The 13487-nt window shown below is 35.7% G+C and overlaps 2 protein-coding genes across 4 annotated transcripts in view; one reads left to right on the forward strand and one right to left on the reverse strand.

Annotated features, from left to right (window-relative positions):
* The window catches only part of LOC113228886 (transmembrane 7 superfamily member 3-like), a 33936-nt gene extending 21227 nt beyond the window's left edge, over positions 1 to 12709 (forward strand). The window contains exon 10 of one of the 3 annotated variants that reach the window (XM_026462314.1): positions 12645 to 12709. The gene's annotated coding sequence lies outside the window, so the exon portion shown is untranslated. Of the gene's footprint in view, positions 1 to 3812; positions 3958 to 11209; positions 11229 to 12644 lie in introns of those variants that run through there. The other 2 variants (XM_026462316.1, XM_026462315.1) reach the window with 2 other exon arrangements.
* LOC113228888 (paired box protein Pax-6) overlaps positions 5700 to 13487 on the reverse strand; it is a 90006-nt gene continuing 82218 nt past the window's right edge. The window contains exons 7-9 of the mRNA XM_026462317.1: positions 12639 to 12820; positions 11223 to 11383; positions 5700 to 6396 (exon numbers count right to left, since the gene is read on the reverse strand). Of these exons, the coding sequence (XP_026318102.1) occupies positions 6308 to 6396; positions 11223 to 11383; positions 12639 to 12820 (432 nt within the window). The 3' untranslated portion in view covers positions 5700 to 6307. The remainder of the gene's footprint in view (positions 6397 to 11222; positions 11384 to 12638; positions 12821 to 13487) is intronic.

The raw sequence follows: 13487 nt of genomic DNA on the forward strand, positions 1-13487 counted from the left end.
CTCAAACACTTACAATGAATAATATTTTTCGTTTGTATGGAATTGATTTAAAAATCTCAGTACAGAGTACCTACTAAAAAAACCGACCTCAAAAGTACGTGGAATTACGTTTATTTGCTAAGTTTTATTGAAATATAGTTCGCCACTATAAAGGACTTGACACTGGAGATAATAAAAATCGGTTCTCACTACTCAAAGTACATTGAGAGAAAAACACCTTGAATTGGAGAAATAGCAAAATCGACCATTAAAGTAATTGCTCCTAAATTAAAGTTAGGCGCTATTTATAAAATAAATCTTCATGCGTCAACAGCCACCCTAAGAGGTGGATGATTTTCTTCAAAATGAAATGGGACCACTATGGAAGTACCCCCTTTCCAACAAAAAAAAAGAATCATGAAAATCAGTTCACAAATACCGGAGTTATCGCGTAACATACATACAAAAAAAACATACAGTCGAATTCAGAACCTCCTCTTTTTTTTAATTCGGTTAAAAATATAGAGAAAACGCCTCTTATAGACTTTTGTAACCAAATATTATTATCATCGTAAGTTTGCAAGACTGCTCATGTGATGTATAAATGTGTAAGCGTAAAATCATTCCGTATTCATGAAATAAAATTATTTATTTAATTGTCGTTTTATTATTGAAAGTACTGTGGATAATAATTGTTTGTGTGTAATTTAAGTAACTATGGTCCTAATTGAAAATTAGTGCCGGGAACGCATTGCGTATTCCAGGAAATACTGAGTTAGTGACCCTTTTGTTACCGCAGCTGGCACCACATTCAAGTATCTTTATAGTATCCTTGTTTATGTGAATAATTTTTGTTTTATTTTGTTTCGTAATTATTTATTTATGTTTTACGTTTGAATTTTGATTATGTTTAGTTTTTCTTCTGTTTTGTTTCTTTTTTTGTCTTCCGTGTTGTCATTTGCGGTAAACTATATTCCAGAATGTACGTTTTTATAAACGAAATTAAAGCCATTTGAAAAATGTATATCGCATACTTATACGTGTTCTATTTAGTTCAGTTGATATAAAAAAAAAAACATTGTTTTGTAAAGTACCTATTGAACACTGTGGTTTTTTTATTAAAATTTCGAGGTAAGTTTATTGTTTTCTAAATTTTTAGGAATCGTGTTTTCACACCATATAGTAATCAGTGTATATTCTCAACTTTACTATATATTTTTTCCAAAGCGATAGATTCAACACTTTCACTGTCATGCGATATCCACCAAAGCCATTTGAGGTTGTATAGACTCCTAATTAATACTTACTTTGTATAATAATAAATGTAATGTATCATGTGAAAATAATTATAATGAAGTATATAAAGGCCCATATACTAGTTCTGTATGCATTTAATTGTGACTGTTATATTAAATAAAAAGCGTATTAAAGTCAAAAAAGCAAAATTTTGATGTCCACATACATTTTATAGACACAGTATACAGCATTTACACCTCAGATTCAAAATTCACTCTATGCTACTTATGGTAAGAAAGGTCCGTTCAAGTTAATATGCAAAGTCGATGACTGTATATATTTCCAAAAGATACATGAAAACCGACTTTAAGGTACGTTTATCAAAGTACAGTCAAGAGCACATCAAGCTTGACCCTTTGGAGTTTGGACCGTTCTTATTGCAAGCGGCATAGAGTTAAATTTACACTTTTAGTGTCAACCTTGACGTGCTCTTGGCCCTGTACTAGTACATTTTGAAATGGAAGCAGATACTTTAAAAATCCACCGTATTTTGGTCCTCACAATACCGTTAAGGACAGGCTTGGCGTGTAGCTTACCATCAAGCGCACGACTTGTTCGTCCCGTCACTTGATTTGATTATAAAAAAAAGAACCGTATAACATCAACACATAACGAAAAGATTAAGTATTCAAATCAAACGCAGATGTCCCTCCCCTTATCAATTGATTGCAGGGGACAGACAGACAAAATCTAAACCAATTATAAGCGTTGATAATCTGCAATTGTTTAGGAGGGGAAGATGCGTGTATTTGATCGAATTCCATTGCTTACTGTACAAGGGGTTAGGAAGAATGTACAGAGGAATTGTGATATTGTAATGTTACTTAATAAAAATCTATTTATATCTTCTTATTGTAATGTTCTTTCATAGTTTGCCAACATTTTGCATCTATGACTTTTTAAAAGAAGTTTTTAGAATCTTGAGTAAATACCCTACTGAGCCTATCAATTATTTATTTATAGAGCATTGGTTATAGAGCCAACAGCTTAGAAAGGTAATAAATAACCATGTAATTATTTATGGTGGCAAATAATTAAATAAATAAATAAAAATAAATTAAGAAACTCAAAACATAGTACCTGTACTTAAATTAAAAATTTATTCGTGTAAAATCTGTAACTTCTAATACTCAATGTTTTTCAGTCGAAATGTTGAAAAATAATAAACATAGCAAGAAATTTAAAAAAATAGTAACTTAATCATGTTATAAATTATTTTACGACCATGGATTCAAGTCCTTTCGTTATCTCTAACAGTAACTGATTCGGCACAATGTTGCTGTCTGAAAAATACTTTGTTTGGAACTTTTAAGAACACAGTTCTCCAATTTCAAGATGGCAAACGTAAGTTACAAATATAAATGTGTTACACCTAAAAAAATATTCAAGTAAATAGATAAAACATAAAAGAGGTATACACATACCTTAGTTTTAAAAAATTCTCCAATTGTCTTTGAGATGCCAATTGCCATTGAAGGATATTTCAAAAATGTTGTATCACTGAGAATAGTACAAAATTATTATACAAAATATTTTATCTACACACATATCATAAACTCTCTATAATGTGTCCAAAAACCGCAAATTACGACCAGCATAAAGGTAAACTGTTTTGTTAAAACGAATTTCTTATCTGTGAAAATATTATTATTGCTTTCGATGTTGTTATTACATTCAATTTTCGAACATCTCTGAAAAACAAAACAATTTGATTAGTCCTCAATTCTAACATCAGTCGAGATGAAGTTTTATTCGAAATGAAATGTCAATAGCAAACAATTTTGACAATTTTACACGTTACTTGATATCAAACGATGTGATAGTTGGGGCCGATTCTAGTTTGTCTATGAATTAAAAATAAAAACTACGGTTGTGTGACATGCGTGAGAAAAAAATTTATTTGCCGCCATTTCGTAAGTCGTGACATGTGGTTCCTGAACACATCACAGAAAGCTTATAATATGTATGTAGATAAAGTAGTGTATGTAATTGTACATAATTAGGACTGTCGGCTCGTTTCATAAACCCTCACTCGTGTTTTAAAGTCATTCATTATGTAACAGTCACATGAACTACTATAAAATAAGTAGGCTGAATAACTGAAAATTGGTTTTATTTCCAAATAAAACAACCAGTAGGTACTTACGTTCCATGAGAGCATTTCAAAACCGTAGCACGACTATTCTAAATTATTACAAAAGCTTAGATCAGTAAAATGCCTACAATACAACATGGTTAATACCATCCCATTGTAATTCTCCTGCAAAACTAAGGGGTTCTGAGCCCTTGCGCTTTGTAAGGGGGACACATAAAGAGCCAACACACAAAATTAATACGCACCGCCCAAATATAGTTAACGGCATAATTTCCCGGGGAAAATATTTTTGGGGTGGCAACTTTAAGTGTTGCACAAGTCATTTTAGGCTAATTTATTAGTTGTGTGAAACTTTCGAAATGAGAAATTGACATCGTAAGAATAGTTAGTAGTAACTTTATAGGAATGCGTACGGCATTGATGTGAAATTTTTTGCCTGCAGATTTGTTCTCTGAACGCTATAACTTGGGCCTGTTCAAGGCGAGAGTGAAGGCGAGTTGTCACGATTTGTAGAAGTATGCTTTTTCTATTAGTTTCAAATTTTATTCAAATCATTTGAGGAACGGCCAAGTACTTCCGTTTGCAAATTAAATGGATGCCAAGAAAACTTTGTTCGCTTTGCTTCGACTACTTCTAGAAGTTTGAATGCACCAAAATCCAGATTGAGTAATTACTAAAATAATCTTTGAATATAAGCTTTATTAATTGGAAATGCAACGTAATGTAAAGTATTACTAGGATCCGAAAAAATAGTTTCATTCCCAATGTGTAACAATCGCGACAATCTAACGACTCGATAACCTTTATTACTCAATTCAGCAGTCTGCTGAGACCTAAAACTACTGCCCAATGACTGAACAATACATCGAACAAAAGCTCACATATCTGTGGGCACCGCCATCTGTCGTTACGTATATAGAATTAATAATAATATTGTATGCACCTCTTTATTAGACCATTGTTGGCGGATTATGCACACTCGAGTGTGCTCATTCGTCATTTTAAATGATCATAACTTTATTTAGGGTCGCGTGCTAATGTTATTTGACATGTTTTTGAGGAGCATTCTTGATAGATACTGATACATTCAGTTTCTAACATCTGTTAATTTGGGACAACATAATATCAAAAAAGTTGAAACTTCCCACAATTTTGTTTGTAAACGAAGGTTGTAGCTGGTCCCATACTTTTTTATTTACTTTTTTCTTTATTAACGTATGATCTAGCCTTTAACAGGTAGCCGCTATTGACCGCTGATGCCAGCATGCAAAAAGGATCCTTCCAACTCGTGCACTTTGTTGATAGTACAGACGACAGCAGCACATCAAGCTACACTTTGACGGATCTTGTTCCGTTGCACTGGAACGAAAGTGTATAGCTTGATGTGCTGTTGACCGTACATTACTACTTGAACTCTAAATCAAGTGATTTATATCATTTTTCAGTCTTAGTTTGTTTTTGCTATACATATTGTAGTATATCATTATATTGTGAATATAAATAGAAGTGCAACACTTATTTTGTGAGAGAAACAAAAAGAAATGGTTAATGCGATATTTATTAATAAATTTCACTGTATCTCCTCAATCTATATGCACTTAAAATCGAGTAATAATTTATTTTACAATTAACTCTGGCCTAGATTATATTATACATACAATTTTAACCGTATTTATACCACATCTGTATTGCATTTCATTAATCAAAATATATTGTTTAATAATTAGTTTTTACAATGTAAACTTGTGTTTCCTTAGCTGTAAATTTAGTTAACAAAAATTTTGTCATGCCCCTAACCAATTAACGCTGTGTTTTATACGGAAGTTGTGATGATTTCTCCTTCAAATGTTTACCAAAAGTTTTCGTGGTAAAAATAATCTATTCTACATTTTTTAATCACAGCAATATTTTGATCTCCTTACATTAATTAAAAAGGTAATAAATAATAAATTAATTCGTTTCCGAGGTGCTACATTAGGTTTGAGTCACATTACATACAACATCTATTAGTGTTACTTTTATTATACAAATACAAACATGATTAGTTCGTATGGCAATTTGTTGAAGCAGGGGTGGGAAAACAAATCGGTGTAACGAAGCTCATTGCGACGTTTTTCTCTATAGCATTAATATTTCGCACCCCAATTGCATACATCAAAGAAATAAAAGGGTTGCCCTCAAAGGGAGCACACTCAATTATTACAAACGTTGGCACAAACAATTTACAATTTTATTTTTATGCACATTACCAGTGGTAGAGAACTCTACCGGGATGTACTTCCTCTATTCCACAATAGATGGCGCTTATCTATATTTACAAATATGTTCCGTTTTACTAGCTTACTATTTTCTTAGAACTGTCCATTTACTATGAATTTATGCCACATTTATTACAATCATTTGCTACAAATGAATTTCTGAACTAACACAGGATGTGTAAATTTAATATTTGACTTCGGAAGTAGCACAATTCATAGCCTATGGTCAACTTATTAACTAGGTTTGAACATCATCAGTTGTTTCTTAACAGCTAAATGAGTATATTTGTTAGAACTGACAACTTATAGGTTCTAAAATGTAAGTACTAAAATAATAATGCACCATTTAAACTTTGAGAAAAAGATTCATGTTATATACTTATTTTGCTATCGGCGCAGTAATCACTACGAAACAATTGATTAATGCTTTCTTCAACTTTATCATTTAAAATTTTATACAAACAGTCTCAAAAATCACTTACGATACGGAATTGTTCTCTTGTTGCATATCTCCCGTCAAAACGTTGGCGTCGTGACCGGCAGTCATGTTGAGCGCGTTCATAGACAAGTGAGAGTCAGCGTAGTTGTGCGCAATATCGCCGCTAGATGGCGACTCCGGTACATTAGTCGGGTTCTCGGGCATCGAGAGCAGTCGATGCGGGAACCCGAATAGCTGAGATCACTGAAGCCGCCCCCAGTAGTTCGACGCGAGATCTGGCCCCTGTGATGGTATTTGCACTGGCACACTCACGCCCGCCGATATTACACCTACGGGACAAAGAAAGGAACAGGTAAATAAAAGCCTGTCTGCCTGGATTGTGCAGGTTATTACCTTTAGGAATCGCCTTATGACTTTGCCTCTTGGTAAATAAACGAAACCTATTGTTTCAAAGCTTAGTGAATATGCTATCAAAGGACTAAATAATATAGGCTTGTATTGTTCATTTTCTTTTGTTTTAACAACGCTGATGAGGTATCAGCAGTTTGTTACTAATAAATAAAAGCGACGGTATACATTGTAATTGTTAGCTAAAATAAGATATCAAAATGCTGCAAGCAACATTTCTGACAATTCGGCATATTTTTACAGGTTTTGTAAGGTAATGGAGAGGGCTTCTTTGAAATCTAATAATTTGGGACTATGGAGAAGATAATTGGGTAACGCCTGTTGCGAAAAGGACATTAGGAACAACATAACTATTCTTTTTCTTGTCACCAAATTCTTACTATTATTTTGGATTTATCTGGCTCTCGCCTCTCCCATGGCCTAAAATATTAATTTCTAGTTTTGAAATTGGAGAAGCGGTATTCCCAGTGGCGGATTCGCAGTCTTGGCCGCCCTAGGCCCCAGGCCATGCAGTAAGTACCAGTGGCCCCTTTCTCAGCACTCGTATATACCTACTGGTAGACATATCTATATTTTATAAATAAAATGTACGAAAGTGATTTAGGAAGATTAATGTAATACGATGCGGTGCAGTACGGCCCTATATAATGTGCGTGAGCCTTTAAAATATTTAGCTACTTTAGTTAGGCTTGAGTTATTTCTTGCTACCATCAGTGAATTTTTTATAACGATTGGCCGCCCTAGGCCCGGGCATAGGGTGGCCTTAGTGCAAATCGCCACTGGGTATTCCCCGGCAATTGGCACAGTCACCGGGATCAGGGACTCTGGTTCAACAACCAGCGAACAACACGCACCATATCGAGCAGGCCGGACTTCTGCATTTGTGCTGTAAGCGACACGTCACAAAAATCCATCCGCCTCAAACTGCTAGCGAGACGAACTGATTCAATTGTGATTACTTCAGTGAAGGCCACAACCCATATGACTGTGACTACTTCCGAATTTTCTCGGTTTGGACTTTCACGAGACCATCGTCATGCAAGATGGTAACGTCCACAAAATGTAATGTCCACAAAAAATGTCCTTGACTGCGATCGATCGAATTGTGATTATTATTACATTTACGGACCGAAATCAAATAAAAGCACTACCCATGGTATTTGTCCATGTTGCGGGTGTGTTGACTCTTATTATGTATACAATTTATACAAGCCTATAATAATAATAATGTTTATTTCACAAAATAGTTTACAACATAATGTGTGTGTGTGTGTGTGTGTGTGTGTGTGTGTGTGTGTGTGTGTGTGTGTGTGTGTGTGTGTGTGTGTGTGTGCGCGTGCGTGCGCGTGAGTGTGTGCGTGTTGCGTGCTTGCGTGCGTGCGTGCGTGCGTACGTGTGTGTGTGTGTGTGTGTGTGTGTGTGTGATTACATACATTTTGTGTAAGGACTGAAGCATTGTACGAAATTTTTGTGATGGTAAAATTCAAATTGTCGCCACGAAATATTCGTTATAATTTTAAGGGAGGCTCAGGTTTTTGGTTATGATAATTAATTAGTTCCAATTGCTAACCTAAATCATCTCTATTTAATTATACGTGCATAATGAATAGCAGGAACTTGAGCATCTATTATTAAACCCGATTGACCAATATCCAATCATCACCAAACATAACCCTAGTCAATAGAAACACGTGTACAACTAACCTTAAACCTATTAACATCGTGTATCACTATCGCCTTATGTCTTGTGTCTAATAGGATTCCAATTGCATTCCGTTTATTACACGCAATCATGTTATCTGTGCACGGTATGCTCGGCTCTGTGAGTCAGGTCATGAAGGTATGTGATGACTTTCATGTTGTTAAAGTTTGATAGACTGTTGTTTTACAGACTGTTTTCGTATTAGGTTTCGGTATATGACATCAACATGATAAGGAGGTCCCGGGTTCGATTTCCTGTAGTACCAATTTTCTATATCTATTTTTTTATACAAGTGACGGGACGGAGAAGTAGTGCGCCTGGTTGCAGTGCCACTCAATGCTTTAAATCGCAAAGATCAGAAGATCGCTACCTCTGTGCCCAAACGGTTCTCGACGCTAGACTGCCACGCAGAGATCCTGGGTTCGATTCCCGGGCCGGGAGAAATTTGTGTAGCGTACATTTATTTCTCTAGTAAGTTTGGGTGTAATTTGTGGTTGTCTACCTATGTGTCTCCATGGCACCCGCGATACATGGTTCCCCTAGATCGGGGCTATGGGTGTGTGCGTTAAAAAAAAGTTGAAGTCTCGTGCGCCCTTAATTTCACCAGCACCCTTACCCTTTAAAACCGGAACGCAGTAATGCTCACATTACTGCAGAAATAGGTAAAGTGGCAGTACTCCCCTGGACGAACTCTTTCACAAGGAATTCTATTGCAACTAATTCCGAGTAAAGCCCTGAAGTTACTTTTGTTGCTCTAAAGAGACGATTTCCAACGTGGTTTATATCGACCCCCAAAGGTCCACTCCAATGTACATGAGGTCCATGTCAGTGGCAAAAAATAGGGGTACGTGAGACGGTAATGGGAGACACAATAAAAAAAATATTTCCAATCTGTTTTTTTTTGTCGATCGTAAATTGAATAAACATTTTTCATTTTAGTTTTATTCAATTAAAAAAGCTTATAAGCTTATTTGCTTTCATACCTATTAATCCAACGATCGCGTCACAATATGCACACAATATTCTTCCAATTGCACCCTAACCGCCGCGTGCGCTCTCGCGATAACACTTTCCTCGCCACACTGTCGCGCCAAAGGGGTACTTACCCGTTTACATTCATTATACGTTATTATCGGCTCTAAACAGCGCTCCTGAGACTCGTTTAGTCAATGGTCTGTGTCTATGACCGCTTGTTTATGGTAGCTCGTGAAGTTTAGATTGTCGCCTTTATTATCTCTTACATTGTGAAGAATTGTGTAATGTTTATAGAGGTATAACGGTTAGGTAGATGTCGTTATTAATAAATAATGGTTTTAAATTTTAATTGCACATATTTACAGGTCAAGCAAAACCAACGCATATTTCAAATAATGCAAATATGAATGCTGTGTAAATGACATAAGGTATAATTTCCAATAAATAATTTCGACAAATTTTATACCTTTATGTGTGGCTAGCTCTGCTCTCTCTTTTTTGTTAATGACTTGTAGTCATCAGATGTCTTAAACAGTTTCAGAACTGTAGATTTAGTACTATAGGTTTTTTTTTCTACATAGATATCACATAATTAACTCGAAAAGTGCATTTTTTCAAACTTTTAGATTATAATGCAAATTTAGCTTAATTCGAATAAAAAATACTTTTTATCTACTGCGAAATCACAAAAGAACGGGTGCCAAAAAACTTAAAGTAGAACAAATCCGCATTATTTAATACCGCACGAAGCTGGAAATGCACCCGTCGAAAGAGCGCAAAAGAGTAAATGAAACGAGAGCGTGCATTTTGAATTGTGAAAAACTCTTTTGTTCGCGGCTGGTGCTGGAAACTCGGCAGTCGAACAATGCCGCGAAACGCCCCAAACAACAATAATTCATACCGCTTTCCGCCACCTACGGCTAAAAATGTCCGCCGCGTGATATATAATATCAAATGGAAAAGTTACGGCTTTTTAAAACAATGGAAACGCCAACGCCTCACGGTTTGTTCTTTTCCTGAATAATAAATCTACAATGTTTATGCTTAGGCATTTTTACAGCGTCGGAATGATACGTTTAGCTTTTGGTGGCTTTTACGTTTATATATAATTTAAAATTTAATCATTTTTGTTTACGTAAATTAAAGTCTGTCTTCCGATGCTATTTGTCAACAAAAGCGTTCGATATTCAAAATCAATTTAAAAGCCATTTGTAAGGAACAGACAACGGCAAATCCAATCGGGGCATGAACTCCTATTTACTTCCTCTTTTTTTCTCTTTTATTTTTTGTTTCCCCCATCATGTCGCGGTCTTGTGAGCCAGACGCCCCTTGCTCTTGAGTCAGCGTTTTTTACATTTTATTACGAAGTTGGTAAATATTTTCCAAGGCCTCTCATCTTGATTTCGTCGATTTTTGTTAGGTTTTATATTCTTGCTTTGAATCCAACATTACTTTGGACGTTCCTATGAATAAAATATATTTTGTGTATTCAATAGTACATATATCTAAAATTGTATCGAGTTCTGTACTTGGGTGACCTATTTTCTTCTCACACGACTGTTTATCCAATTAACGCATTACTTTCTAGCTGCACGATCACATTACTAGGTACGCGTTAAAGAAATAATATGTCACTCCTCAAACAATTGTAATAATACCTACACAAAGTTTTTGCCATAGGTACAGTTTTTGTTACGCCTACACAGCTCGTCACAGCGAGACTTAAAAATAAGCATTTAGCTAAATATAATTAAAATTTACCAAGCATTATTTTGTTTTTAGCTTTAATATTTACTTTGCAAAAATTAAAATCCCATTTAAGCAAAAGTATTGCTTTATTACCCCTGTGATACAAAATAAAGTGTAATTTTGTGCTGTGATTAGATATGTAGGCATTTAATATGTTAAATGTTATCTAAGTCCAGTTACATTGAGGTCGTCTTAGCTAAAGACGACCATCGTCATCATCATCTGTTTCTTGAGTAAAATTAAAAACATTATGAAAATCTCAATTGTACGACCAAAAAGGTATTCCGTCTTTGTGTAATAAATTTTAGATAAACGACTCACCAGTACTAGCACCTGCCTGCGGTTGCGAATATGCTCCATGCTGCTGATGCGCCGCCGGAGCCCGAGAGTATCCTCCACTCCCCAACACGTCGCCAAACATGTACGGGTAACCTCCGTCCCGTTGCTGTAGGCACGACGACGACAGACCACCCGACATTGAGCTGTTGGAACCAAGCGCATTGTCACTACCAAATAAAACAAGAAATAAGAAAAAATTAAAAATCCAGAGTCGATAGTAACAGAGAAAATTATAAAAAGTTTTCTAGTTAACCTATACGTTTTAGTAACTGAAGAAGAATTTCACTTAAACTTAGTTGTATTATTTTAAACCTTTGCCCGTTCCATAACGGAAAGAATTTAAAAAACAACAACTGAAAACTTATATTTACGTAAAAATGCAGGTAATTAATTAAGTATACTTTAATTAATTAAATGTAAAACGAATAATACATATTTTGTTAAGAAGACTGCATTCACGCAACACTATGGATGCAAACAAGTAGTTACTGGAGCAAAAGTGTCACAGCAGCAAAAAAGGAAGGACATAATGAAATTTATTCCGTAGACTGAACTAAAGGGGCAACTTCCCGTCTCACTAAGTTAATTTGCTCCACGACGGAGGCTAAAGCTCGTAGTTCACTATTAAAAATCAATCCAAGTGGAAAGTCGGGCGACCTTCGGTCTGAAGTTCGGAACGTCTCGGTGCAATGGCGGGAAACGCAAGGAGGCGCGACCTTTGCCGCTCGATTTCGCGCGCAATTTAATTAGTGTCACCGCTTGATGATAGATGGCGCTGCCTTACACTTCGTTGTATACGTGTGTGTTATACGTTTAGATGTTTTGCCGGTTAACACATGATTACGAATGCTATTTAAGGTTGTAGGCCAGCGATTTCACATAATTAACACCGAAACATTTATCTAGGTAAAAGAAAATTATATTCTAAACGCCATAAGTATTAATGTAGTGTTTATCTCCAAATAATTCTCAAGGTATCTATTTTAAGAATAACATCTTCTGTGTCTTTTCGATAAGTGGTTTCTATTAATAAATAAGTATTACGACGACTCCAAACAAGAAAGAATAACCGATGTTATATGTCGATGTCTATTTTACAAAGACAATAATTGATAATAGATTCAGGCGTTACTTTGCGGAAGTCCATGTTAATAAAAATGGAAGTAAATTAATTTGCGACTCCGCGAACCCGTTAAAGGTTAAATCGTATAAAGTTGCTGCGTTTGTGTTGAATATTTTTTCATGCAGTTACTTTTCCTACCCTCCCTCCGCATAAATCTAATAAAATAAATAACACAAGTGCAATAAACGATAGTCACAGAAACACCACCACTGAAATTATGCCAATATATTTAATTTACTTTCATTTTTTATTCCAAAAATTGTTCTTATGCTCACCTATAGGAATCGCCCATCGTTGCCATAGGTTGCGGCAGCGGGCTGTACATGGAGTTGAAACCACCGTTTAGAGGCAGACGAGGTGCTGGCGGTGCGGGGGGAGACGCCGCAGGCGCATCTCGTCTCTGACTGCGCAGTTTTTCTTCTCGCCGCCATTTCGCTCGTCGGTTGGAAAACCAAACCTGTAGAAAAATAGGCAATATTCATAAAGATGTCTTCAATTAGGTTCTAATAAAACAGTTTATTGATCAAAAACAAAATAAAAATTTTTCTTTAAGATTTTTATAGCCGTAATAGTGGCACTCGCGCAAATTCCAATCAAAAGTTATGGAATCTTGGTGTTTATGGTTATACTATATTCATGTAAATGACTGCACATAAGTATTTTCATCTTTAATTTTAATAATTTTAGTAGCAGTAGAGCTCCTTGTAAAAGAGTTCATCCAGGGAAGTACTGCCACTTATTGCTACCGCCAAGCAGTAATGTGAACATTACTGCGTAGGCAAGGGTGCTGGTGAAATTACAGGTACATGGGACTTGTCAGCTTATGTCTCACGTGTCGGGCGCAGTTTCAGTGCCCCTTAGAACATTGTGATTTAAAGCTCTAAGTGGCACTGCAACTATTATGGACAGGCGTGTCGCTTACCACCAGACACACGACGTGTTTGTCCCATCACTTAGTATAATAAAAAAAGAACATCGCATCTAAATTGTAGAAAATTATTTTAAATTGATACTGGTGGAACTGACCAGCGTTCAGAACGGATTGACTTCACCTGCTTCCCGCTACTCGATAGACTTCAAGGTTTACGAATGCATAACTTATGGATGACAATACACTGCAGTCA

This window comes from Hyposmocoma kahamanoa, unplaced genomic scaffold (genome assembly GCF_003589595.1).
Source record: "Hyposmocoma kahamanoa isolate Upper Pololo Valley unplaced genomic scaffold, ASM358959v1 262, whole genome shotgun sequence".
Taxonomy (NCBI): Eukaryota; Metazoa; Arthropoda; class Insecta; order Lepidoptera; family Cosmopterigidae; genus Hyposmocoma; species Hyposmocoma kahamanoa.